The 24,942-nt window shown below is 42.1% G+C and overlaps 1 protein-coding gene across 7 annotated transcripts in view; it reads left to right on the top strand.

The window, feature by feature from the left end:
- The window catches only part of herc1 (HECT and RLD domain containing E3 ubiquitin protein ligase family member 1), a 266,115-nt gene that overhangs the window by 99,814 nt on the left and 141,359 nt on the right, over positions 1 to 24,942 (top strand). For all 7 annotated transcript variants that reach the window (XM_067973317.1, XM_067973320.1, XM_067973321.1 and 4 more), the window contains exons 6-12: positions 98 to 194; positions 12,827 to 12,970; positions 13,633 to 13,760; positions 19,376 to 19,520; positions 22,222 to 22,393; positions 22,489 to 22,623; positions 23,607 to 23,772. In XM_067973317.1, the coding sequence (XP_067829418.1) occupies positions 98 to 194; positions 12,827 to 12,970; positions 13,633 to 13,760; positions 19,376 to 19,520; positions 22,222 to 22,393; positions 22,489 to 22,623; positions 23,607 to 23,772 (987 nt within the window). The remainder of the gene's footprint in view (positions 1 to 97; positions 195 to 12,826; positions 12,971 to 13,632; positions 13,761 to 19,375; positions 19,521 to 22,221; positions 22,394 to 22,488; positions 22,624 to 23,606; positions 23,773 to 24,942) is intronic.

Raw genomic sequence — 24,942 nt, 5'->3', positions numbered from 1 at the left:
GAATGTAATAAATCACTGTAATTATAAACAAAATGAAATATTTGGTGCTTTGTGACTGCTTTATGTTGACGCTGCGTTTCTACCTGTCCTTCTAAAGGCAGCTGTATGTGTCTCTGCTGGCTATAGACACAGTGCAGCCGTCACAGAAGATGGAGAATTGTATACCTGGGGTGAAGGAGACTTTGGGAGATTAGGTAAGATTGATTTTTGAATTTGCTTGGTAGTGGCTGGATTGTACTGTATACAAATATTGGACAAAACTGTGTGACAAAGCAGTCTCTTAGCTGAACAAAGAAAATCCCTTTGTTTTTGCATGAACACAGTGAAAGAATAAGCATAAGAATTAACCAACTGAACTGGGAAAAAAACATAACTCTCTGAGGGTAGAAAATGCTGTTGCTGATATCATTTGAATGTTTTAGTATGCTTGTACGTAATTCTTCCTGCACTATTTTAATGGAAGGGTTAACCCTTGTAAAATAAATAGGATAGCATCCCTATTAAAATAACGGAGAGGAATTTGATACAAGCACATGTGTTTGTGCAATAATAACACTGACAGTAATGTTTTAAGTAACTTGTTTTTAGGTATTCCATTTTGGCCTAACACATATTACACTGATGTGCCTTTGCTTTATTTTGCCTAATTGAACTGGAAGTACTGAAATCTTTGCATTTTAATCTGAATAACCCCATATGTGGCTCGGTGTCAAATTTTGTTTAGTAATGCTCCTGTGAAGTGCCTTGGGACGTTTTACTATGTTAAAGGTGCTGTTTAAGTGCAGTGTGTCAGTCTGTGCTGGCTATCCTGAATTATCCAACACATCTCTAAATGCTCACTTGCTAAGAGTTTGCCCATAACTGATATTAGACAAACTGGTTTACAGTCACCTGGTTTGTCCTTCTTCTCTCCATGGTTGAATGGAGGTGTTACATTGGCTATCCTCCTCCGCCCGGCACAATTTGCACAACTACGGAGGATTGAAAAATTGTGATCAGAGCCTTTGCCTCTGCCTTCCTTCAGCAGCCTTGGGTGTGTGCCATCAGCACTGGGTGACTTGTACAACAACAACTTGCACTTAAACAGCACCTTTAACGTAGTAAAACGTCCCAAGGCACTTCACAGGAGCATTACTAAACAAAATTTGACACCGAGCCACATATGGGGGTATTAGGACAGGTGACCAAAAGCTTGGTCAAAGAGGTAGGTTTTAAAGAGCATCTTAAAGGAGGAGAGAGAAGTAGAGAGGCGGAGAAGTTTAGGGAGGAAATTCCAGTGCTTAGGGCCTAGGCAGCTGAAGGCACGGCTGCTAATGGTGGAGCGATTAAAATCGGGGATGTGCAAGAGGCAAGAATTGGAGGAGGGTTGTAGGGCTGGAGGAGGTTACAGAGAAAGGGAGGGGCAAGGCCATGGAGGGATTTGAAAACAAGGATGAGAATTTTAAGATCGAGGTGTTGCTGGACTGGGAGCCAATGTAGGTTAGCGAGCACGGGGGTGATGGGAGAATGGGACTTGGTGCGAGTTAGGATACAGGCAGCAGAGTTTTGGATGAGCTCAGGTTTATGGAGAGTGGAAGATCATGAGTCCTGCTATTTTTTTTTCAGAAGCAATTCCTTTTCTGCAGTTAAGTCTAGTTGTTCCATATCCTCCTCTAGTACTCCGACATTTTCACTTCCATCATTAGTAAAGACTGAGACTCATTAGAAACAGAAATCTCCCTGGAGTTCCTCTGGATGCAAAAAGATCCAGTAAGCATAATGAGCAAGTTTGGGATATGTTTGTCACATGGCTGATTTTAGTTTATTTTCAAAATGTTTTTATAGAGAGGGAGTAGATTTTGGTGTGGTTTGCGAGGCTCTCCTTTTTTCCTCTCTATTGTGATGGTATGCTTGCAGTTTATGTGATATTGTGGAGCATACTGGGTGATGTTGATACCAATGATTTATTGAACCAGTGAATTATTATCCTTACCTGTGGCATTTCAGTAAGACTAATCTATTTATTAGTGCTTTTATTTTCATTAAGCAACACACCGCTGGCTAGTGTTTTCTGTTGGGCTCATAGATCCTGTGGTTGGTTGGTTAGTTCGGTCGCTCGCTCGCTCGCTCTCCAAATAGGGGAAATAAAATGGGACTTTTACATCTCTCAGTAGCTACGTGGACTATGTGATCTGCCTAACCTGCTTCGTATATACCTTGTATTTGATTTCAGTCTATTCTTCTTCTGCTGCCATTGGCAAGATTACCCTGTTGCCTTGAAAATAATTCTTCAAATCTAGATGAATACTCATGTCCTCTAGGATTCATTACATTTAGCTAGCTTCAGTTCTGTACTTAAGTAGCTGTTGCAAAGCAGTGTTGAGTTGTTGCAAAGGATTTTTCTTCTGTCCTGTCAGCCCCACAGTTTTGATGTCATCACTGCCTACAGCAGAATTTGACCCTGATAGATTCCTGCGCTTCTTTCAAAATTCTGACTGAAAATAATGGATTCCTGTACTTGTTTAATCATTGTGACTAAAAACTCACTTCTGAGGCTACGTCTACTAAAACAGAGGTTACTGATCATGTATCACTAATTCTTTCCCAGACTGTGTGTTGACATTGACTGAAACTGAAAATCATCAGATGATAAATCTCCTTCCTCAAAAATGTCTTTGCTGCAAGGTTTTATACCCAGTCATGAGGTACTAAAGGATTCTTGTGTAACATCTGGTGGAGGATTTTGAAGAAGCTGAAGCAGTAGCATGTGACCTGCCTCGGTTGAGGCAATCTCTGTATTGCAGTACCTAATCTGAAGTATGATGTGGAGATGCCGGTGATGGACTGGGGTGGACAAATGTAAGCAATCTTACAACACCAGGTTATAGTCCAACAGTTTTATTTGAAAATCACAAGCTTTCGGAGATTATCTCCTTCGTCAGGTGAGTCACCTGACGAAGGAGATAATCTCCGAAAGCTTGTGATTTTCAAATAAAACTGTTGGACTATAACCTGGTGTTGTAAGATTGCTTACATTAATCTGAAGTAGACACAGTTATTAGTTACTCTGAATGTAAACAGAATAAGAATTCTGGTCAAAGTTCACCTCATAGATACAGTATCCACATTGTGTTAATTTTGGGTCCCTCTTGCATCATCTAGCTTTACCTTAAGCAAAAACTTTATTTTGATAGAGTAGACCTTCCTCTCCTCTAGTTTCCAATGCTCTTATCTCCTACCTCTCATACATGACTGCACTAAAATGATGCTTGAAAGAATTTCTCCATTTTTTTTTAAAGTCCTGCCTATATAGTTGATAAATTTTACAACTCTGTTCCCTTCATCTGTTATAGATTTATCTGTGATTTATTTTATATGCCCAGATGGAATATTCCAAATCTGCTCAAGGTAACAGCCTCTTGCTCCTGAAAATGAGGTCAACTTTTTGGACCCTGGGAAAGAATGCATACCTAGAGCTTCCCTCCAAATGGATGGTAGTTCACCAAGCCCACTAGGTCAGGTTGATCTACCAAGAGGTGGCACACTTATGTCCTCACCCCTTCCTATCTCTTTAATGCACAGTAGCCTGCCCTTGAACATCCACGGACTGGAGGGGCTCAATTATTTCCCCCTTTCTACGTTAAATGTTTTTATATCTTTTTTGATCTCTTCAAATGTTATGTCCACCATGTTAGTCTCCCTGGTAAAAACTGAGGCAAAGTAATTATTCAGTATTCCATTTCGCTGTCATTACCTGTGAGTTTATCTTGTGCATCCCTTAGTGGCCCTATCCATGTTCTGATTTTTAAAAAAATTTATGTCTCTGTAAAATCATAAAATGGTTACAGCACAGAAGGAGGCCATTCAGCCCATTAAGCCTGTGCCGGCTCTTTATGAGAGCAATCCAGTTAGGCTCATTCCCCCGCTCTTTCCCCGTAGCCCTGCAATTTTTTTTCCCTTCAAGTATTTATCCAATTCCCTTTTGAAAGCCATGATTGAATCTGCTTCCACTACCCTTTCAGGCAGTGCATTCCAGATCATAACTGCCTGCTGCATTTAAAAAAAAAGTTTTTCCTCATGTCTCCTTTTGGTTCTCGTCCTCTGGTTCTTGACCCTTCCGCCAATTGGAACAGTTTCTTGTAATTTACTTTATCTTTGTGATTTTGAACACTTCTATCAAATCTCCTCTTAATCTTCTCTGCTCTAAGCAGAACAACCCCAGCTTCTCAAGTCTACCCAAATAACTGGAACTAGTCTAGTAAATCTTTTCTGCACTCTCTCTAAGGCCTTCACATCTTTCCTAAATTGCGGTGCCCAGAATTGGACACAATACTCCAGTTGTTGCCGAACCAGTGTTTTATAAAGGTTCAATATAACTTCCTTGCTTTTGTACTCTATGCCTCTATTTATAAAGCCCAAGATCCCATATGCTTTTTTAACCTCTTTCTCAACCTGTTCTGCAGCCTTCAAAGATTTGTGCACATACACCCCCAGGTTTCTCTGTTCCTGCACCCCCTTTAGAATTGTACCATTTAGTTTATGTTGCCTCTCCCCATTCTTCCTGCTAAAATGTATCACCTCGCACTTCTCTGCGTTAAATTTCATCTGCCATATGTCCTCTTGAAGTCTATCACTATCCTCCTCACTGTTCACTACACTTCCAAGTTTTGTGTCATCTGCAAATATTGAAATTGTGCCCTGTACACCCAAGTCCAAGTCATTAATATATATCAAAAAAAGCAGCGGTCCTAGTACCGACCCCTGGGGAACACCACTGTTTACCTGCCTGCATTCTGAAAAACAACCGTTCACCACTACTCTCTGTTCCTGTCATTTAGCCAATTTCGTATCCATGCTGCCATTGCCCCCTTTATTCCATGGGCTTCAATCTCGATGACAAGCCTATTATGTGGCACTTTATCAAACACCTTTTGGAATTCCATATACACATTAACTGCAGTGCCCTCATCAACCCTCTCTGTTACCTCATCAAAAAACTAAATCAAGTTAGTTAAGCACGATTTGCCTTTAACAAATCCGTGCTGGCTTTCCTTTATTAATCCACACTTGTCCAAGTGACTATTAATTTTGACCTGGATTATCGTTTCTGAAAGCTTCCCCACCACCGAGGTTAAATTGACTGGCCTGTAGTTGCCGGTTTTATCCTTGCACCCTTGTTCAAAAAAGGGTGTAACATTTGCAATTCTCTGGTATTGTGTCCAGTCCTCTGGCACAACCCCAGTGTCTAAGGGTGTTTGGAAGGTTATGCCCAGTACCTCTTCAATTTCCACCTTACTTCCCTCAGCAACCTAGGATGCATCCCATCCAGACCGAGTGACTTATCTATTTTAAGTACAGCCAGCCTTTCTAGTACCTCCTCTATTGATTTTTAGTCCATCCAACTACCTCTTTTATTGTGACTTTTGCAGCATCTTTTTCCTTGGTAAAGACAGATGCAAAGTACTCATTTAGTACCTCAGCCATGCCCTCTGCCTCAATGCTAAGATCTCCTTTTTGGTCCCTAATTCACCCCACCCCTTCTCTTACAACCCGTTTACTACTTATGTGCCTTTAGAAAACTTTTGGATTCCCGTTTATGTTAGCCGCCAGTCTATTCACATACTCTCTCTTTGCCCTTCTTATTTCCTCTTTCACTTCTCTGTACTTTCTATATTCAGCCTGGTTCTCACTTGTATTATCAACCTGACATCTGTCATATGCCCCCTTTTTCTGCTTCGTCTTACTCCCTATCTCTTTTGTCATCCAAGGAGTTCTGGCTTTGGTTGCTCTACCTTTTCCCCCTCGTGGGAATGTACCTAGACTGTACCCGAACCATTTCCTCTTTAAAAGCTGCCCATTGTTCGATTATAATTTTGCCTGTGAAGGTTTCAGAGCTTGAGGGGCAGCTGTAGTAAAGAATACTTTATTTCTTTTTATATTCCTTGACAATTTAATTTTGTAGTTCCTCTTTGCTAATTTTTGTTTTGACTTCTTTCCTAACCTCTTTGTCTTCCCTTTTGTCGTCATTTTCTTTATTGTCTATGTACTTGGAGTATGCCTTTTTCCTTAGTTTCAGATTTACCTTTATCTCTTTATTCATCCATGGTCTTTCATTATTGGTTAGTTTGTTCTTGTTTTTTTTAGAGGAATATACTTCTCTTGAACTCTATTGAATACAGTTTTAAATATTTTCCACTCCTGTTCTATCTCTCGTCAATTTTTTTTCCAGTTTTCCTTTCCTAGTTCCATTCTCATTCCCTCAAAATTAGCTTTTTTCCAATCTATTACTTTGGTCTTTGTCTTATGTCTTTCTCAATCATTATGTTAAATACAGTGAATTAGAGTCAAATCAGGTACAGAAAGAGTCATAGAGAAGGAAAGAACAACTGGATTAAGGGAGAGAAAAGAGACAAAGGAAAAGTATGAAAAATTATAACATTTTAAATTTTAAAAATCTCTTAACAATTTACTCTACAGTTTAAATTGTTCCTTTTCTGGGCCGGAGAGATTGATTGACATTGCGGGAACATAAATCTCCTCATTAAAAAGATACTTGTGTTGTTAAGTACCAGCCCTAACTTTCTATGGCAATTATTGTGCAAATGCAACAATTTCATGAAACTCACGGAAAGGTTGACATCGAGCTGCAGTTTTCACGAGGCTAACAGCAGATTCGCAATTTACAAGGTATCTCTTCCTTGCCACAAGTTGTCGGACAATTTTTACATTAATAACAGTGAGCGCCTTTAAACTCGCTGTTATTTTGGCAGCAAAATCTGGGCCATTAAATATGGCCAAAATGCAAAATTTGCAGCCTAAAGCCAATCCATGAAGATTTGCTTCAACACTCAAAGTCTCTATAGAAGCTAGTAATAGCCTGAACAGAAAATATGACATTTCTTATTAGAATGTAAAACCTTGAGCCACACACCCCACTCTAATGGGTTGCCCTAGAGTTGAGGGATGCAGAATTTGGATGTCACTGTTGGCAGAGAACAATCTGAATACTTGTACTCCATTCTTTTTTGTAATAAAGGAACACATTGGTGGTGAAGCTTAACAAAAGGACTCTTGGTACAGCAGCAAATTATTGACCCAGTTTCCATGGAAGCAAGTACCTGTACTGACCTTTTTATTAACCCACAGTTGTCTGGTTTGGAGGTGACATTAGTTTCTACCATCTGCTGTTTGCTTACAGTGATCACCTTCCAATTGTCAATGCATTTCTCTGCTATTTGGCCAATACTTTGTACAGATGGAAGAATGGGCCTTTTTCATCTATACCCATCTTGTAATTGAAGACCTGCACATGTACGGAATTAACATCAGTGCTAACAGTGGGTGTCATTGGTATTTGTCTGGCAGCACCTTTTTTACCTAATGCTTCCGGTTGATAAATTCCAGTGATCTGATAAGTAATCACATTGCCGTTGCCTGCTACTTCAGAATGATGGTTCTTTACTATGTTTATTGCTCTGGCAGAAGTTATGCTCGAGCCTCCATCACTGGTTATGCCACTTAGCCTTTCCTAGTGTAGACCACTGTTGTTTATTGTTCCATGTTGAGTAGATCCTCAGTGTTGTTGAACTTGCACAAAAAGAGCTGACTGACAACATCTGTACTTTCATCGATGGCTGGAGGAGAGGGATGAGCATATCTGTGCCTTTTTGTTTCCATTGTTCTAGACATTATTTGTATGTCTGAGATTTGCCTTTAAGCAGTGTTCTGCTTATGCTGACTGAAGCAAATTTTGGGCATTCCTTTGGGCACTAGTTGTTGACTATGTCTAACCTATATTCCATGACACAGTTCCTATAACTAAATGGTTTGCATTGTTGTGTAATTTGGCAAGCAACTTTATAACTTAAGAACATAAAGGGCCCGATTTTACCAGGGGTGCGGGTTCCCGGCGGATGGGCAAGAGGGCGCGTTGGTAACGCGCCCAGTGAAATTAGTGGGTTTCCCGCGCGATCGCAGCAGGCAAACCACTAATTGGATTCACTTACCTGCTCCTCTGGGTTCCCCGCTGCTGATCTGCGCGTCGGGCGGGCTGCGCATGCGCAGTAAGATCTGTCAGCTGGAGGCGCTCTATTTAAAGGGGCAGTCCTCCACTGACAGATGCTGCAACAAATAGAAAAAATTACAGCATGGAGCAGCCCAGGGGGAAGGCTGCTCCCAGTTTAATGATGCCTCACCCCAGGTATCAATACATGGGGTGAGGAGGAGGGGGAGGACAGAGATCTTCCACCCGGCGGGCGGGAGGAAGCGGCCTGCCTCTGCCACCAGGAAAGCCTGGCTCGAGGTGGCAGAGGGGGTCACCTGCGCCACCAACATATCGCCCAACTGCACACAGTGCAGGAGGCGGTCCAATGACCTCAGTAGGTCAGCCAAAGTGAGTACACGTAGTCTTTTCCCTACACTCCGTCTGCCACATCACTGCCCCCACCCCACATCTCCTTCGGCACTGCCAACACTACTCTGTCACATCACCCCTCATAACCACTCAAACCCCATCCTCATCTTACCTGCACCTACTCACCTCGCCAGTACTCATCCCGCCACTACCACGCAACCCAATCCTCATACAATCTCATGGCTCTATCCCATACTCACCCTCTCGTGCATCTCTCTCACGGCCAGCCTCACTCAACCTGCCACCACCTGTGCTGCAGCCACAGGGCATGCATCACATATGTGCAGTAGGCAGCGTAAGGCAAACGTGTCGTGAGCATGAAGGGGATGCACAAGGGTGTTTGAGGGTTTGTCATGGTTGTTACTTATATTGAATTTCAGAACAACTCACATCACACATTATATTGGCACCACTACTGCCATGTCTTTGCCAATCCTGTCCGGTTTGTGCAATAATGCCCGCTCCTGGGTATCACTATGAGGACGCACACTGATGCCACCCATTGTGTCACTGCAGAGTGGGTGTAGGTGTATTTGCAGGGCTCTTCTGCGCAGACGACTGAGAGACATCGGGGATGTCCCCGGTTGCACCCTGGAAGGCTGTGGAGAAGTTCGGGAGGGCAGTGGTGACTTTGACAGCGACAGGTAGGAAGATGGTGCACAGGCCAGCCAGGAGCAGCTCGGCATGAAAGAGGCTGCAGATGTCCACGGCTACATGTCGAGTGACTCTGAGCCTCCATGTGCACTGCTGCTCAGAGAGGTCCAGGAGGCTGAGCCTCGGTCTGTGGACCCTGTGGCGAGGGTAGTGCCCTCTGCGAAGCATCTCTCTGCGGTAGCCCTCCCTCCTGCTGTGCAGGTGGATGTGTCCCAGCACTCTGTTGTGGAGCTCCACGTGTCAGAGATGGATGGCGAGGCTGGTGATGCTGTTCGCCCTCTAAGGAGGTCATGACTGCAGCTACGGCGGCCCCCACCTGCAAGATGTACATCTGAGGGGGTCCGCAAGGTAGGTACATGTCTCCGGACCCTGGGGTAAGTGGGCAGGTTGGTGACTTTGACCGTCAGGAGGAGGGTGGTGGAGGCCAAACTTTGTCCCAAGTGACAGAGTGGCCTCCTGCAATGGGTGAGGGTCTCCCCAGCCCCCCGCCCACCTGTCAAATGGACCTTTGCAGCTGCCACAGGCTGACAGCTGCAACACGTCCATTCGATCTGGGAGTGTTTCCCCCAGTGTGGGAAACAGTCCCATGTTGATCCAAAATCACACACAGTCCCTTAATCAGGTCAGTCAATGACCTGAAATAGCTAAGTAAATACTCTCAAGTGGCATCCTGCTGGCTTTAATTGCCTGCGGGATTCCCACCAGCAGGGGCTGCGCGCGCACACCGGCGCGTCAGCGGGGAACCCGAAAGTGGGCGGGATTGAGGCGGGATCCGGTCGGGATCCTGGATTTCACAATTTTCGAGGGCCCCCCCTCCCCCCCCGCCGAGAACGCACTCGATAGCGGGTGCTAAAATCGGGCCCAAAGTCTTTAAGTGACAAACAGCAATTTGGCATCAACCCCACTATACTCACTGTCCCCTGAAAAAATAGAGCAGTGCTATTGGTATCACTATAACCTTCAGTCATCCTACTCAACAGACATCGATTCAGCTTGCCTTTTAAAGATGTCAGCTGATTTGAATTAGCGACCTTCCCTGGGAATCTATATTTCAAATGTCCCCTATCCTGAAATCACAGCATTGGTATAATTTTCATGGTATGATTAATGATCTCTTCCAACTCCTTTTCATTTGTAAACTCTGTCTGTAGAGGCCCTTTCACCTTGTATGCATGTTTATTGTTGCCTCTACCCACAGTAAAATCCATCGATCAACATAATTGATCCAAGTCTCTGAAGATAATCTGTCTTTTCCTACTTGTTGCCCACCACATAGCTTGGTGTCATCAGTGAAATATATATACTACAGTTCCCTATCCCATATAATCCACAAATATTGTAAATAGCATGGGCTCTAGAACAGATAACCCATGAGCTTTTACCACCATCTTCTGTTGCTAGGCTAATTCTTAATTCATCTGTCATTTATTCCATGAGTCTTAACCCTTCCTTACTATTCTCAGATCAGGATATTTGTTGATTTCCTTTCAAACATTCAAGTAAACTACAACTACTGGATTGCCCTCTATCTTAGTTACCTCCTCAAAGAATTTGGGTAGGTTTGTACGGCATGATCTATTCCTTTTTAAAACTATGCTCTTGAAATATTTATTTACAGGACCCTGTAGAATGTGTTCATTTTCCCAATATGGATGTTGGGCTCACACGCCTTTAATTACCAGTTTCATGTCTTACTCTATTTTTGAATATAGGAAATACATTTGCCATCCTCCAGTCATCATATTTTACAGCTCCATAAATATCTATCAGCCAAAATATCACCAGTTTTCTCCCTTAATTCCTTGAGGATTCTAAGATCTATTGCATCTGCCCCAGGAGCTTTGTAGGTATTTAATCCTTCCAGTTTCAGCACAATTCATGTTTTACTAACTTGTGTTTGTTAGTATTTACAAAGATTAGAATTTGTCCACAGTCCTCCTTTGTGAAAACTGATTTAAAGAATCTATTCAGTATACCTGCTATAATCTTGATCCTGTTATAGTTTTACTCAATTTATCCTTTAATAGACCTAACTGTTTGACTTACCTTCCGCTAGCCACATAATCCCTTTTGCAATCTTCTATGATTTTGTCTCTTTCTTTAGCTATCCTCAGTTAACTTTTGTATGAATCCCAAACCTTCATTTTCTTTGTTTCCTTATGTCTTATTTCTGCTCATTAGGTTCCTGCTAAATTCTTTATTTAACCAATGTGGTCTAGGTCTTACTATGTTTTTCTCTCTTTAAATTTGAATATACTTTCTTCCCCTATGCTGTATAAGAGCCTTAACGACATTCCATTTTTCTGCTTGTCCATTAAGTATGCTTTCCCAATTTTTGCAAGAAACTTGGGAGCTCCAAAATCTTTTGTATAAAATAAAACTGGAATGTGGGTTATAACATTTGGCATAGTGACATTAAAGAAGCCCATGTCAGAAGGGAGCTGGTTAGAGGAAAACCTATTTATTGCAGATGAGAAGACATTATAGTTTGGGAGCTTCTAGCATTTGGCATGGTTATGCTGAGAGAATGAGTGGTACTGAAAGAAGATTTAGAGGAGGCTTTTAGCACATGTGCAAGAAGATATTGTGAGGAGCAGAATGTGTTGAAGTGCAGACAAAAATCGCCTCCTTGGTGAGGAGCATAACCATCAAGTGCCCTGCCATGCCCCTTCTGATGAGGTCAATGAACGTCTTCCAACACTGAATCTCTGTTGGATAATAGTCAGAGTTTAATTTTTCTGCTATCTAATGCCATGCGCTGGATCCTGCTCTCCTCATCTAACTGCAGAGCTCTTTGTCTTCCTCTTGTTGCTCCTATCCTGACTTCCCAGAGGAGCAGAAAACCATTATCGAGGGGTGCAATTTTCAAACAACAAAGAGTACTTGCATACCAGGGCAGGCCGGTCAAGAATACATTTAAAGTATTTTTATCAAAATCTTTAGGCACTCCAATTTTGAAATTTTAAACTATCAGGAGCAGCCAGAGCACTCACTAATCATCTTCCAAGAACCTCTAGGCCAGTGAACAATGATTCTGTGGCAATTCTACCCATTTGGCTTGCTGATGCTCCATGCCCCTTTTAATCAGCCAAAACTTCCTGTGGCCTGAGCACACTCCACTACTTTTGTGCCTCCCCATGTGCCTGAAGCCCATCCTCTCTATTCCAATAAAGCTTGGTTAGGCTGGGGGATGGGAAGGAGTGAGGAATATTAGGGATCCTGTCAGTGGGGTCAGTGTCCTTGCCTGTAGCCAGGTGGGTTGCTTATGTTGGCTTACTTCCTGCCTTGTGTTGTCTGCTTTTTGCTTTTGGGAAAGTGCTTGGGGAGGCAGAAGGAGGGCTTGTGTTGAGTGAGTCTTCAAGGAGCCTCGGAGTACTTGGCTAGAGTATTTGGGATTTCTTCCATTCTAGTTGGAGCATGAGCACTCATTCTGATTGGGATATGTCTCAGTCATTTCAGCTACGTATATGTTGTAAAGAGAACTGTAAACTTGGCCACAGTGGTGGAGGAGGAAAGAAGGTGTATCTCTTTCCAACCAACAGTGAGTTATGCTAGTTGTTCAGCTAGTTTGATGATAACGGTCTCTAATGATTTACATCTTGCAGATGTGTAAAAGTGAGCAATGACTCTGGTTTGGGATATGCACCAGTTTTAATCTAGTTTTACATTAGAATTTTGAATGGCATATTTTGCTCACTTTTTTCATTTTGAATGATAAATGTGATATTGGAATGAAATAATATGAAGCCATTTTAATTGTTCATTTTATGCGTTCAACAGGCCATGGTGATAGCAATAGCCGCAACATCCCAACTTTGGTGAAGGATATTAGCAATGTAGGGGAGGTTTCTTGTGGAAGCTCGCATACCATTGCATTATCTAAAGATGGAAGAACAGCATGGTCTTTTGGAGGAGGTGACAATGGTGAGTAATACTATTTCCGCAGTAAACTTTCACGAAATCCTTTGAGATGCAATGCACATTTCAGGAAACACGTAACAAAGGTAATGATTGGTTAATGCAACTTTATGAATTGGTTAATTGCATTCCAAATGCCGTGCCTAATAGTAACTAATAACCCAACAATGTTGTTTGAAGGTTAAACCAGTTCTGTAGTTACACTTCAATATTCCGTTGTGTTATATAAATAATAGCAACCAAAGGGTTGGTGGAGAGATGATGTTGACACAAGATGCAATCTTTAGAAAGTTGAGTAAAAGAAAAATCATATTTGATCTTTGCTCTGGCATCAGGTTGGGGGAAGGGAGGTGAGGTAGGGAGCCTGAGGATTTGCCCCATAAGAAGGGAAACCCTTCCCAGACCATTCTCTTGCAGTTATTTTGCCACCTTGGCTTTAGAATGGCGGTGTTGGGATCAAGATACATTGTATGCATTTTCTGGAACTCGTGCATGAAATGTCAGGTTGTGTGAATTGATGATTTGAGTGGCCTTTTATTATTTTTTAATTTCTCTTTGCCTCCCAATGGATTCCCATGTAACAAGCTGATGCACAATGTAATAAGTTAAATTGCAAATTGTTTTGGACAATGACAACTAATACTTAGTTATTTCATTCATCCTACTAGGCAAACTTGGTCATGGGGATACTAACAGAGTTTATAAACCCAAAGTTATTGAAGCCTTACATGGAATGTTTATTCGTAAAGTATGTGCTGGGAGCCAATCTTCACTTGCTTTGACATCAACAGGACAGGTAGGTTAAGCTGACCAACCCTTTTATGGCAGCTGTGATCTTTTGCTGAAAGATAAAGTAAATGGTGAATGCTTGATGTGTAACTAGAATGATCTTTCTATCTCAAGAATGTATTATTTTAAAACATTTGTTCTTGAGATGTGGACAACACTGACAAGGCAATATTCATTGCCCATCCCCAGTTTCCCTAACTCTATGATCACCTATAAAATAGGGTTGTGGGGATAGTGGTATCAGCATGTTAAAAATAACTAGCCATATAAGAATAATCTGGTTAGTGTCTTTAGTAGTATTGTGTTTTTCCTTGAACCAAGTGATTTAAAAGAATATACTCTCTACTGCAATTTTATTGTTATGTTTTCTTCCCAGTTTTGAATGTCAGTCATTGTTTAGTGGAAGCATTGCTTTTATGTTTTCTTTCTTTGCCGTTCTTGAATTCTCTTTTTTTTTAATGTTCCTCTCAATCTATGATGGTATCATAGTAGGTACAGTGCAGGAGGAGGCCATTTGGCCCATTGTGCCTGTGCCAGCTCTTTGAAAGAGCTATCCAATTAGTCCCGTTCTCCCACTCTTTCCCCATAGCCCTGTAAATTTTTTCCCTTCAAGTATTTATCTAATTCCCTTTAGAAAGTTACTATTGAATCTGCTTCTATCACCCTTTCAAGCAGCGCATTACAGATCTTTTATAACTCGCTGAGTTTAAAAAAAAAATGTTTCCTTATGTTGCTGCTGGCTCTTTTGCCGATCACCTTAAATCCGTGTCCTCTAGTTACCGGCCCTTCTGCCACTGGAAACAGTTTCTCCCTTATTTACTCAGCCAAAACTGTTCATGATTTTGAACACCCAAATCTCCCCTTAATCTTCTCTGTTCTAAGGAGAACAACCCCAGCTTCTCCAGTCTCTCTACATAACTGAAGTCCCTCATCCCTGGCACCATTCCAGTAAATCTCTTCTGCACCTTCTCTAAGGCCTTGACATCCTTCCTAAAGTGTGTTGCCCAGAATTGGACACAATACTCCAGCTGAGGCGTAACCGGTTGTATAAAGGTTGAGCATAACTTCCTTGCTTTTGTACTCTTTGTATTATGCCTCTATTAATAAAGCCCAGGATCCCATATGCTTTTTTAACAGCCTTCTCAACTTGTTCTGTTACCCTCAAAGATTTGTGTATGTGCATCCCCAGGTTTCTCTGTTGCTGCATTACCTTCAAAATTGTACCATTTAGTTTATATTGCCTCTCCTCATTCTTCCGACCAAAATGCATCACTTCACACTTCTCTGCGTTAAATTTCATCTGCCATGTGTCTGCCCATTTCATCAGCCTGTTACTATCTTCCACATTGTTTACTACATTTCCAAGTTTCGTGTCATCTGCGAACTTTTAAATTGTACCCGCTCTACCCAAGTCCAGGTCATTAATATTTATCAAAAAGAGCAGTGGTCCTAAAACTGACCCCGAGGGAACATCACTGCATACTTCCTTTCAGTCTGAAAAACAACCATTCACCACTACTTTCTGCTTCCTGTCCCTTAGCCAATTTTGTCTCCACGCTGCCACTGTCCCATGGGCTTTAATTTTGCTATCAAGTCTATTATATGTTACAACCGCCTTTTGAAATTCCATACCCACATCAACCGCACTACCCTCTCCATTACTTCATCAAAGAACTCAATCAAGTTAGTCAAACACGATTTTCCGTTAACAAATCCATGCTGACTTTCATTTATTAGCCCATACTTTTCCAAGTACCAATTAATTTTGTCTGGATTATTGCCTCTAAAAGTTACCCCACCACAGATATTGGGCTGACTAGCCTATAATTGCCAAGTTTATCCCCCTCCCCTTTTTGAACAGGGGTGTAACATTTAAGGGGGATTGGAAGATTGTGGCCAGAGCCTCTGAAATTTCCACTCTTACTTCCCTCAGTAACCTGGGATACATCCCATCTGGACTGGGTGAATTTTCAACTTTGAGTACTGTCAATCTTTTAAGTACCTCCTCTTTATCTATTTTTATCCTATGCAATATCGCTACTACCTCCTCCTGTACTGCTACAATGACAGCATCCACTTCTCCAGTGAAGACTGATGTGGAGGCAGAGACTAAATGAATACTTCGCAAGAAGATTTTTTTTTTACCTTAATCGGTCCCACCCTTCCTTTGATTACCCTTTTACTATTTATATGTTTATAAAAGAATTTTGGGTTCCCTTTTATGTTAGCTGCTAATCTATTCTCATACTCTTCTCTTTGTCCCTCTTTTTTTATTCGTTCATGGGATGTGGGCGTCGCTGGCGAGGCCAGCATTTATTGCCCATCCCTAATTGCACTTGAGAGGGTGGTGGTGAGCCGCCTTCTTGAACCGCTGCAGTCCGTGTGGTGATGGTTCTCCCACAGTGCTGTGAGGAAGGGAGATCCAGGATTTTGACCCAGCGATGATGAAGGAACGGCGATATATTTCCAAGTCGGGATGGTGTGTGACTTGGAGGGGAACGTGCAGGTGGTGTAGTTCCCATGTACCTGCTGCTCTTGTCCTTGTGTGTGGTAGAGGTCGTGGGTTTAGGAGGTGCTGTCGAAGAAGCCTTGGTGAGTTGCTGCAGTGCATCCTGTGGATGGTACACACTGCAGCCACAGTGCACCGGTGGTGAAGGGAGTGAATGTTTAGGGTGGTGGATGGGGTGCCAATCAAGCGGGCTGCTTTATCCTGGATGGTGTCGAGCTTCTTGAGTGTTGTTGGAGCTGCACTCATCCAAGCAAGTGGAGAGTATTCCATCACATTCCTGACTTGTGCCTTGTAGATGGTGGAAAGGCTTTGGGGAGTCAGGAGGTGAGTCACTCGCCACAGAATACCCAGCATCTGACCTGCACTTGTAGCCACAGTATTTATGTTGCTGGTCCAGTTAAGTTTCTGGTCAATGGTGACCCCCCAGGATGTTGTGGTGGGGGATTCGTCAATGGTAATGCTGTTGAATGTCAAGGGGAGGCGGTTAGACTCTCTCTTGTTGGAGATGGTCATTGCCTGGCACTTATTTGGCTCGAATGTTACTTGCCACTTATCAGCCCAAGTCTGGATGTTGTCCAGGTCTTGCTGCATGCAGGCTTGGACTGCTTCATTATTTGAGGGATTGCAAATGGAGCTGAACACTGTGCAATCATCAGCGAACATCCCCATTTCTGACCTTATGATGGAGGGAAGGTCATTGATGAAGCAGCTGAAGATGGTTAGGCCTAGGACACTGCCCTGAGGAACTCCTGCAGCAATGCTCTGGGGCCAAGATGATTTGCCTCCAACAACCACTACCATCTTCCTTTGTGCTAGGTATGACTCCAGCCACTGGAGAGTTTTCCCCCTGATTCCCATTGACTTCAATTTTACCAGGGCTCCTTGGTGTCACACTCGGTCAAATGCTGCCTTGATGTCAAGGGCATTCACTCTCACCTCACCTCTGGAATTCAGCTCTTTTGTCCATGTTTGGACCAAGGCCGTAATGAGGTCTGGAGCCGAGTGGTCCTGGCGGAACCCAAACTGTGCATTGGTGAGTAAGTGCCGCTTGATAGCACTGTCGACGACACCTTCCATCACTTTGCTGATGATTGAGAGTAGACTGATGGGGCGGTAATTGGCCGGATTGGATTTGTCCTGCTTTTTGTGGACAGGACATACCTGGGCAATTTTCCACATTGTCGGGTAGATGCCAGTGTTGTAGCTGTACTGGAACAGCTTGGCTAGAGGCGCAGCTAGTTCTGGAGCATAAGTCTTCAGCACTATAGCTGGGATGTTGTCGGGGCCCATGGCCTTTGCTGTATCCAGTGCACTCAGCCGTTTCTTGATATCATGTGGAGTGAATCGAATTAGCTGAAGACTGGCTTCTGTGATGGTGGGGATATCGGGAGAAGGCAGAGATGGATTATCCACTCGGCACTTCTGGCTGAAGATGGTTGCAAACGCTTCAGCCTTGTCTTTTGCACTCACGTGCTGGACTCCGCCATCATTGAGGAAGGGCCTCCTCCTTCCGTTAGTTGTTTAATTGACCACCACCATTCACGTCTGGATGTGGCAGGACTGCAGAGCTTTGATCTGATCCATTGGTTTTGGAATCGCTTAGCTCTGTCTATAGCATGGTGCTTCCGCTGTTTAGCATGCATGTAGTCCTGAGTGTTAGCTTCACCAGGTTGGCACCTCATTTTTCGGTACGCCTGGTGCTGCTCCTGGCATGCTTTTCTACACTCCTCATTGAACCAGGATTGATCCCCTAGCTTGTTGGTAATGGTAGAGTGAGGAATATGCCGGGCCATGAGGTTACAGATTGTGCTGGAATACAATTCTGCTGCTGCTGATGGCCCACAGTGCCTCCTAGATGCCCAGTTTTGAGCCTTTTTTTTTAGATCTCCTCTGGACTTTCTGTATTCAGCCTGGTTCTCTACTGAATTATGAACCTTACATTCGTCATAAGCCTTTTTTCTGTTTCATTTTAATCTCTATATCTTTAGTCATCCAGGGAGCTCTAGCTTCGGATGCCCTTCCTTTTCCCCTGGTAGGACTGTGTCTACTCTGTACCTGAACCAACTCCTCCTTGAAGGCCTCCCATTGTTCAATTACTGTTTTGCCTACCAATTTTCCCTCTGTTTTTCTCCCTCTTTGTGTGTATCTCTCTCTCTCTGGTTTTTATCTCCTCTTCTGTTTCTTTCTCTGTTTCTCGGTCTCTGTTTGTTCTCCCTTTTTTCCTGTCATCTGTCTCTCTCATTTTCCATATCTCCCTATTTCTACACTTCTATCCTAACTTTGTTTTGTCTGTCTCTTTTTCTCACTTTATGCTTGTTATGTAGTTTGTGTCTCTATCTGTATTTTTTTTTCGTAGTTGTTTCCTGTCTGATGAAAGTGTGTGACAGGCAAACATTCTTCTGTCTTTTTAATCTTTTTCAATTTGCTTTATACTTTTTTTTTTCTCCTTTCTGATCTTCTTTTGATTCTCAGTTTGTACTTTCCTGTAAATGGATCTCTAAATTGCTATTTAGTTTTGTTTTGTGTTTCATTTCCCAGTCTCAGCTCCGTAGCCATGATTGGGTGGGGAGGAGAGTTACAGGGTGGGTTTGGGAGAACAGAGAGTGCAAGTCCCCTATGATTTCAGCATGTGGTCGCACTTGGAATTGCAAGGTTTGGGTTGATCAAAGAGAGCCTGAGCAGAGCAAGAGAGAGGCTGAGTATTGGTATGCAGCTCCAATCTGAAAGGAGGGGAGAGGAGATTCAGGTGAGGCAGAACAAAGAGGCTGAGCAGGCGGGATCTCGGTGCGCAACTGAGCTGGGAGGGAAGATTCAGGGCAGGAAGAGCAGAGAAGACTCAGCAAGCTGGGAATTCCCCCCAAAAATGACAAATATAAGAACATGGACCAAATGGGACAAAATATGTTTGTATGTTCTTGCAAAATTGATTGTTGTGATGCAATTGGTACCCATTAACCAAAAAATCACCACAAACTAGTCAGGGACTCCGAAGGGACTCTTTGTTATATTCTTAGACGCAAAGCTTTTAATGATATAGAAAACCTATATATTAAAAAATTTACTTTCTGAATGAATTTCACCATGTTCTAATGTTTGCTGCATTTCATCTGTAGGTGTATGCTTGGGGTTGTGGTGCCTGTCTTGGCTGTGGCTCTTCAGAAGCTACAGCTTTGAGACCCAAACTTATCGAAGAACTGGCTACTACAAGAATAGTTGACCTTTCAATAGGTGACAGCCACTGTTTGGCTCTTTCGCATGGTAAGAAGCAAATTTGAATTTCTAAGCCAGTATAATGATGGTAGAAATGGCTGTCTTTCTACTTTCAGGTTGTAGGCAGATATGCGAGACCCATGTATCGGGAGCTGGAGCTGTTAGCTTGGATCTTGCACAATATAAAAGCAGCTTAAGACTTTACAGTTGGAGCCACTTGATACCAGTCATCCTCCTTTTTTGTGCCCTACCATAGGAATCTATGGGACTCCAGTTTTGAGCATTTCTTTTCACTTCAATAGTTAGAGAAGAGTGATTCCCTCTTATACTATTAAATAATTTTGATCCATTGGCTTGTATATGCTGACTTGAGTGAAAGAGGAAAGTGGCCTCAGAACATTGTGAAAAAATTTAGTTCATTGAGGGGTATGTGATGGGTGAAAGACTATTAATTCTATAGATGACCTCATTTGTATCATTTCTTTAATACAGCCAAATGAAGTAATCTTCACACTTTCACCAAACGTTGCATTTTAGTTTTTGCTATGAATGAAGATTAGCATTTTGAGGCCAGTCTCAGTGTTGGGTCCTTTCTTCTTTACTGAAGGGCTGCTATTGGAGAATTATTCTGCCTATCAAACATAGCTAATTAGGAAAAGGGACGGATAACTTTTTGAAAGGTAGGGAAGGTATGAGGTCGCCTTACTTGGGATGTTAGAGCTGATCAAACTTTACATCTTCACCATTGACTTTCAAATGTGGTTTTTCTGCATGGTAACTTGTGCCATTGCACTTTCCCAAGTGCCATCGAAGCGTTTACTTATCCAGGTGTTGACCACCTTGAGACCTGGATCTAATGTGATTTTTAACTCAAAGACTGACCTATGATGTAACTAGGGCAGTCAAGGAATTTCCCCAAACTCATTGATAGGTTTTGATTAAGCCATGATGTAGTACGTTTGATACTAAGTTGCCTCTTTTATCAGATGGAAATTAACCACTTTACTTTTAACTAGCCTGGTGGTTAAACCCTCCCAAATAACACAAAAATAAACTTTCCCTGAAGCATCATTTACTTGATGTGGAGATGCTGGTGATGGACTGGGGTTGACAATTGTAAACAATTTTACAACACCAAGTTATAGTCCAACAAATTTATTTTAAATTTCACAAGCTTTCGGAGGCTTCTTCCTTCCTCAGGTGAATGTTGTGGAGAGAACTTGGCAGAGAATTGAAGGCTTTAGTAAAGGGGAAACTTAAGTGGTAATATGAACCTTCCTGTGTTGTGCCTGAGAGATGATAGTTTTGTAATAGAAACATGTCGACAATTCAAAATTCATTTTCTGACAGAAGATCAAAGGAATTTATTGACTGAGTTTATTTTACATTTTTTCTTGCAATTTGTGATGTAAGGTTGATTGTTGAAGCTCCCTGGTGCTTGTTTCCTGTTGTGAGACCTCTAGTCTAGTGCTTTAAGAAGCAGATTCTGGTGAAGGTCAAAGACATTTATTCATTGTCTCCCATTTCAGTCCCCGTGGTTACTAGCAATAGCACTCCTTTTTCTTGATTTGGTGATATCCATGGGATGTGGACAACATTTCTCAATATTTTGTATGTTTTAAAGCGTCAAATGCTACAGTTGATATTTGCTCAGCTACTGGCCGCAAACTGCTACAAAATCATTGAACTGCTTCATGGGGTGACTGCATTGTTCTGATTGCTGGGTGACATGTTCATGGCACTACTGGGTTTCTGAACAGAAAGGGTCTTGTCTGCTAGGTCCTTTTCAAAGGAAGAGTTGAGCCTTGTGAGATTCTGTAATACTGCACATATATGTGACTGCAACTGATTACAGGCCAGTAATCCGTTTCCCTGTGGTTGTGATGGTTCACTAGAAAATTGATGGTCTTGACATGTGGATTGAAATTTGTGTGCCCTTAGCTTTGTTTTGGTCGATGAGGGTGGGTGGTGATGGTTTGTGGTTGCTGCTGAAGTCCTTCCAAATATACAGTGTGAGTTTGAGTCCAATGGCTTTTTCTGACTCCATTGTTCTGTTTTTTTTTTCCCCCTGTCTAATCAGTAAAACTGATGATGGTCACATGAGTGCACCCCTTAGTATGGTGTGGAAAGGAGATAGATGACACTGTTTTAGTTGGAAAAGTTAAAGGTTAAAGCCACAGTCCTTTTGACCTGTGTCAGCCTTGGCTCACTGATGGTACTCTTGCCTGAGCCAAAAGGTCATGGGTTCAAGCCCCGCTCCAGAACATGAGCACAGAATCTAAGCTGACACTTCAGTGCAGTACTGAGGGAATGTTGCACTGTTGGAGGTGCCGTCTTTTAGATGAGATGTTCAACTGAGGCCCAATCCACCACCTCTCAGGTGGATGTAAAAGATCCCATGGCACTATTTGAAGAAAAACAGGGGAATTGTCCTGGTGCCCTGGCCAACATTTGTCCCTCAATTAACATCACCAAAAACAGGTCATTTATGTCATTACTGTTTGCTGTGCATAAATTGGGTGCCTATATTACATCATTTGCTGCACTTCAAAAGTATTTAATTGACTGGGACGTCCTGAGGTAGTGAAAGGCGCTATATAAATACAATTTTGTTCGTTCTTTCTTTGCGTCATTATGTTGACCTTTCTTCTGATTTGTTGAATATTGCCATTTAAAGATGAGAAATACTTTGATTTAGAAGAAATCTATCCTATTTTCATTAAACAATGCTTTCTTATTTTAATTCTAGATAATGAGGTTTATGCTTGGGGCAATAATTCTATGGGACAGTGTGGACAGGGAAACTCAACAGGTCCAATCACCAAGCCCAAAAAAGTGATTGCTTTGGATGGAGTAGCATGTCAACAGATTTCTGCTGGAACTTCCCACAGCCTAGCTTGGACAGCATTGCCCAGAGACAGGTTTGGGCATTTAAAAAAAAATGCTTCTACAGTATTTGAAACAGATTGCTGTTTTGACAGATTTTTCAGCACTATATTTATTTTTGTTATGACAGACAAGTTGTGGCTTGGCACAGACCTTACTGTGTAGATTTAGAAGAAAGCACTTTTTCTCACCTACGATCATTTCTCGAATGGTACTGTGATGGAATCAACAGTGAAGTTCCACCTCTCCCTTTCCCGTCATCCAGGTAGGATTGGCTCAAATAAGGTCTGGCGATTTAGAATTCATGAGGTGAAAGACTGTTGGTGCTGTGGGGTTTTATTGCAAGTTAGATTGGGTTGAGTTGCTGATCCTTGCTATTTTCTGGGAGCCATTTATAATGTTGAGACAAAAGTATTCTGTAATGACCAAGTTAATGTTCTAAGCAGATTGTTATCTATAATTATACTATAAACATTAGAAAGCTTATCTATGACAATTGTAGTTGATGCACTTAAAAACATTTATTTGTTTTACTATACAAGTTTTGCACACTGTTGTAATTTTGTGAAGTGCACCTTGTAAGCTATTTGTGTAGTCTTCAACTTAATAGGATTGGCCTTATCTTGTGAAACAGGCATGTACAGTATTTGGAACTGTCGATAAGATTGTTCTTTCACTTAATCTCATGTTGGCATAACTAATGTGATCCAGTTTAATGTTTTCAGTTATTGAAAGTTCAGTGAAGTTGCAGTGCTACCTTGCCCCTGTGTATGCAGGCAAAGGAGAAATTAGGCCTTGAAAAGATGTTGCACAGTATTAATGTGAAAATACTTAACACGTTCGTACAAAATTCCTTTCTCCACTACTTTAATGGAAGAATTAAACTGTTTTAATATAAACCTTCCACTATGATGACAGAGGTGTTAACCAAAGCAATTTCAGACCAATGCATTGAACATCTGTAGACTAGTATCGCACAGTAATCAGTGTTTGGAAAATAACATTTTGAAAACATGATTTTTTTTGATGTCAGTAATGAAACTAATTACTTTAAAAACTATTGTGATTGGAAGGTTCTCTGAAACCATCGGTACATTTTTCACAATTAAGCAGTGCATTGCATGAACAACAAGTATTCTGTTTGATATTTTCTAGCACTACAGGTACTGTTTCTTATGTTCACCAAATGAGCTCTCCTAGAATTTAGGTTTAAATCCAGTTTATTATTGATTTTGTTTTTTTTAATAGGGAACATCATAATTTTCTTAAGCTTTGTCTCAAGCTGTTGTCCAACCATCTGGCACTGGCTTTGGCTGGGGGTGTGGCCACCAGTATCCTTGGTAGCCAGGCTAGGCCTCTGCGGAACCTGTTGTTCAGACTCATGGACTCCTCTGTGCCGGATGAAATCCAAGAGGTGAGTTATTGCAATGTCATTCTTTCATACTTGAATTGCTTGTGCAGTTGGCTGATGTAATTAAAAGCAATTAAATCAATATCTGGAGAGATATATTTGGATTTGGGGCAGAGGCTTAATGTAGTTCAATAATTCAAAACTTGTGTACCAGCAATGGCGTGAGAAGCTGAGAGTGCTGTGTCTGACTGAAGTTCAAATACTGTTTTCTCCCCTTGTGGACGGAGATTAGAAAACTGCAACAGGAATTCCAGCAGAAAGAAAAAATCTAAAATGGATTTGAAGGCAGTTAACGTAAGAGTTTGCTGTTTCCATTTCTTTATTAACTTATCCTCCAGTGCTCAATTCCTTTTTTGAACTGGCTGCTTGCTTGACCTTTTGTACATTAACACCTACTCCCTATAAAGAGACTCAGTACATTAACATTTTGTAAACTTTAATTGCCTTGTAACCCTTTTCATAATCCCTCCTATTTTATCTGTATTTTTTACCGGCCTAGTGAACTTGTTTATTTTCTCAAAATCATCTTTGGAGAATTTTAAACATCAGCTTAATAAGCGCCAACTTGGTTCAATTAGTAGCATTTTTGTCTCTGGGACAGAAGGTTGTGGGTCCATAATCTAGACATTTCAGTGTAGTACTGAGGATGTGCTGCATTAGAGTCATACAGCACGGATAGAGGCCCTTCGGCCCATCGTGTCCGCGCCGGCCATCAGCCCTGTCTACTCTAATCCCATATTCCAGCATTTGGTCCGTAGCCTTGTATGCTATGGCATTTCAAGTGCTCATCCAAATGCTTCTTGAATGCTGTGAGGGTTCCTGCCTCCACAACCCTTTCAGACAGTGAGTTCCAGACTCCAACCACCCTCTGGGTGAAAAAGTTCTTTCTCAAATCCCCTCTAAACCTCCCGCCTTTTACCTTGAATCTATGTCCCCTTGTTATAGAACCCTCAACGAAGGGAAAAAGCTCCTTAGTATCCATCCTATCTGTGCCCCTCATAATTTTGTACACCTCAATCATGTCCCCCCTCAGCCTCCTCTGCTCCAAGGAAAACAAACCCAATCTTCCCAGTCTCTCATCATAGCTGAAGCGCTCCAGCCCTGGTAACATCCTGGTGAATCTCCTCTGCACCCTCTCCAAAGCGATCACATCCTTCCTGTAGTGTGGCGACC

This window comes from Heptranchias perlo, chromosome 38 (assembly GCF_035084215.1).
Source record: "Heptranchias perlo isolate sHepPer1 chromosome 38, sHepPer1.hap1, whole genome shotgun sequence".
Classification (NCBI taxonomy): Eukaryota; Metazoa; Chordata; class Chondrichthyes; order Hexanchiformes; family Hexanchidae; genus Heptranchias; species Heptranchias perlo.
The sequence above is the reverse complement of the archived record's forward strand: the minus strand, read 5'-3'. Positions and strand labels throughout refer to the sequence as shown.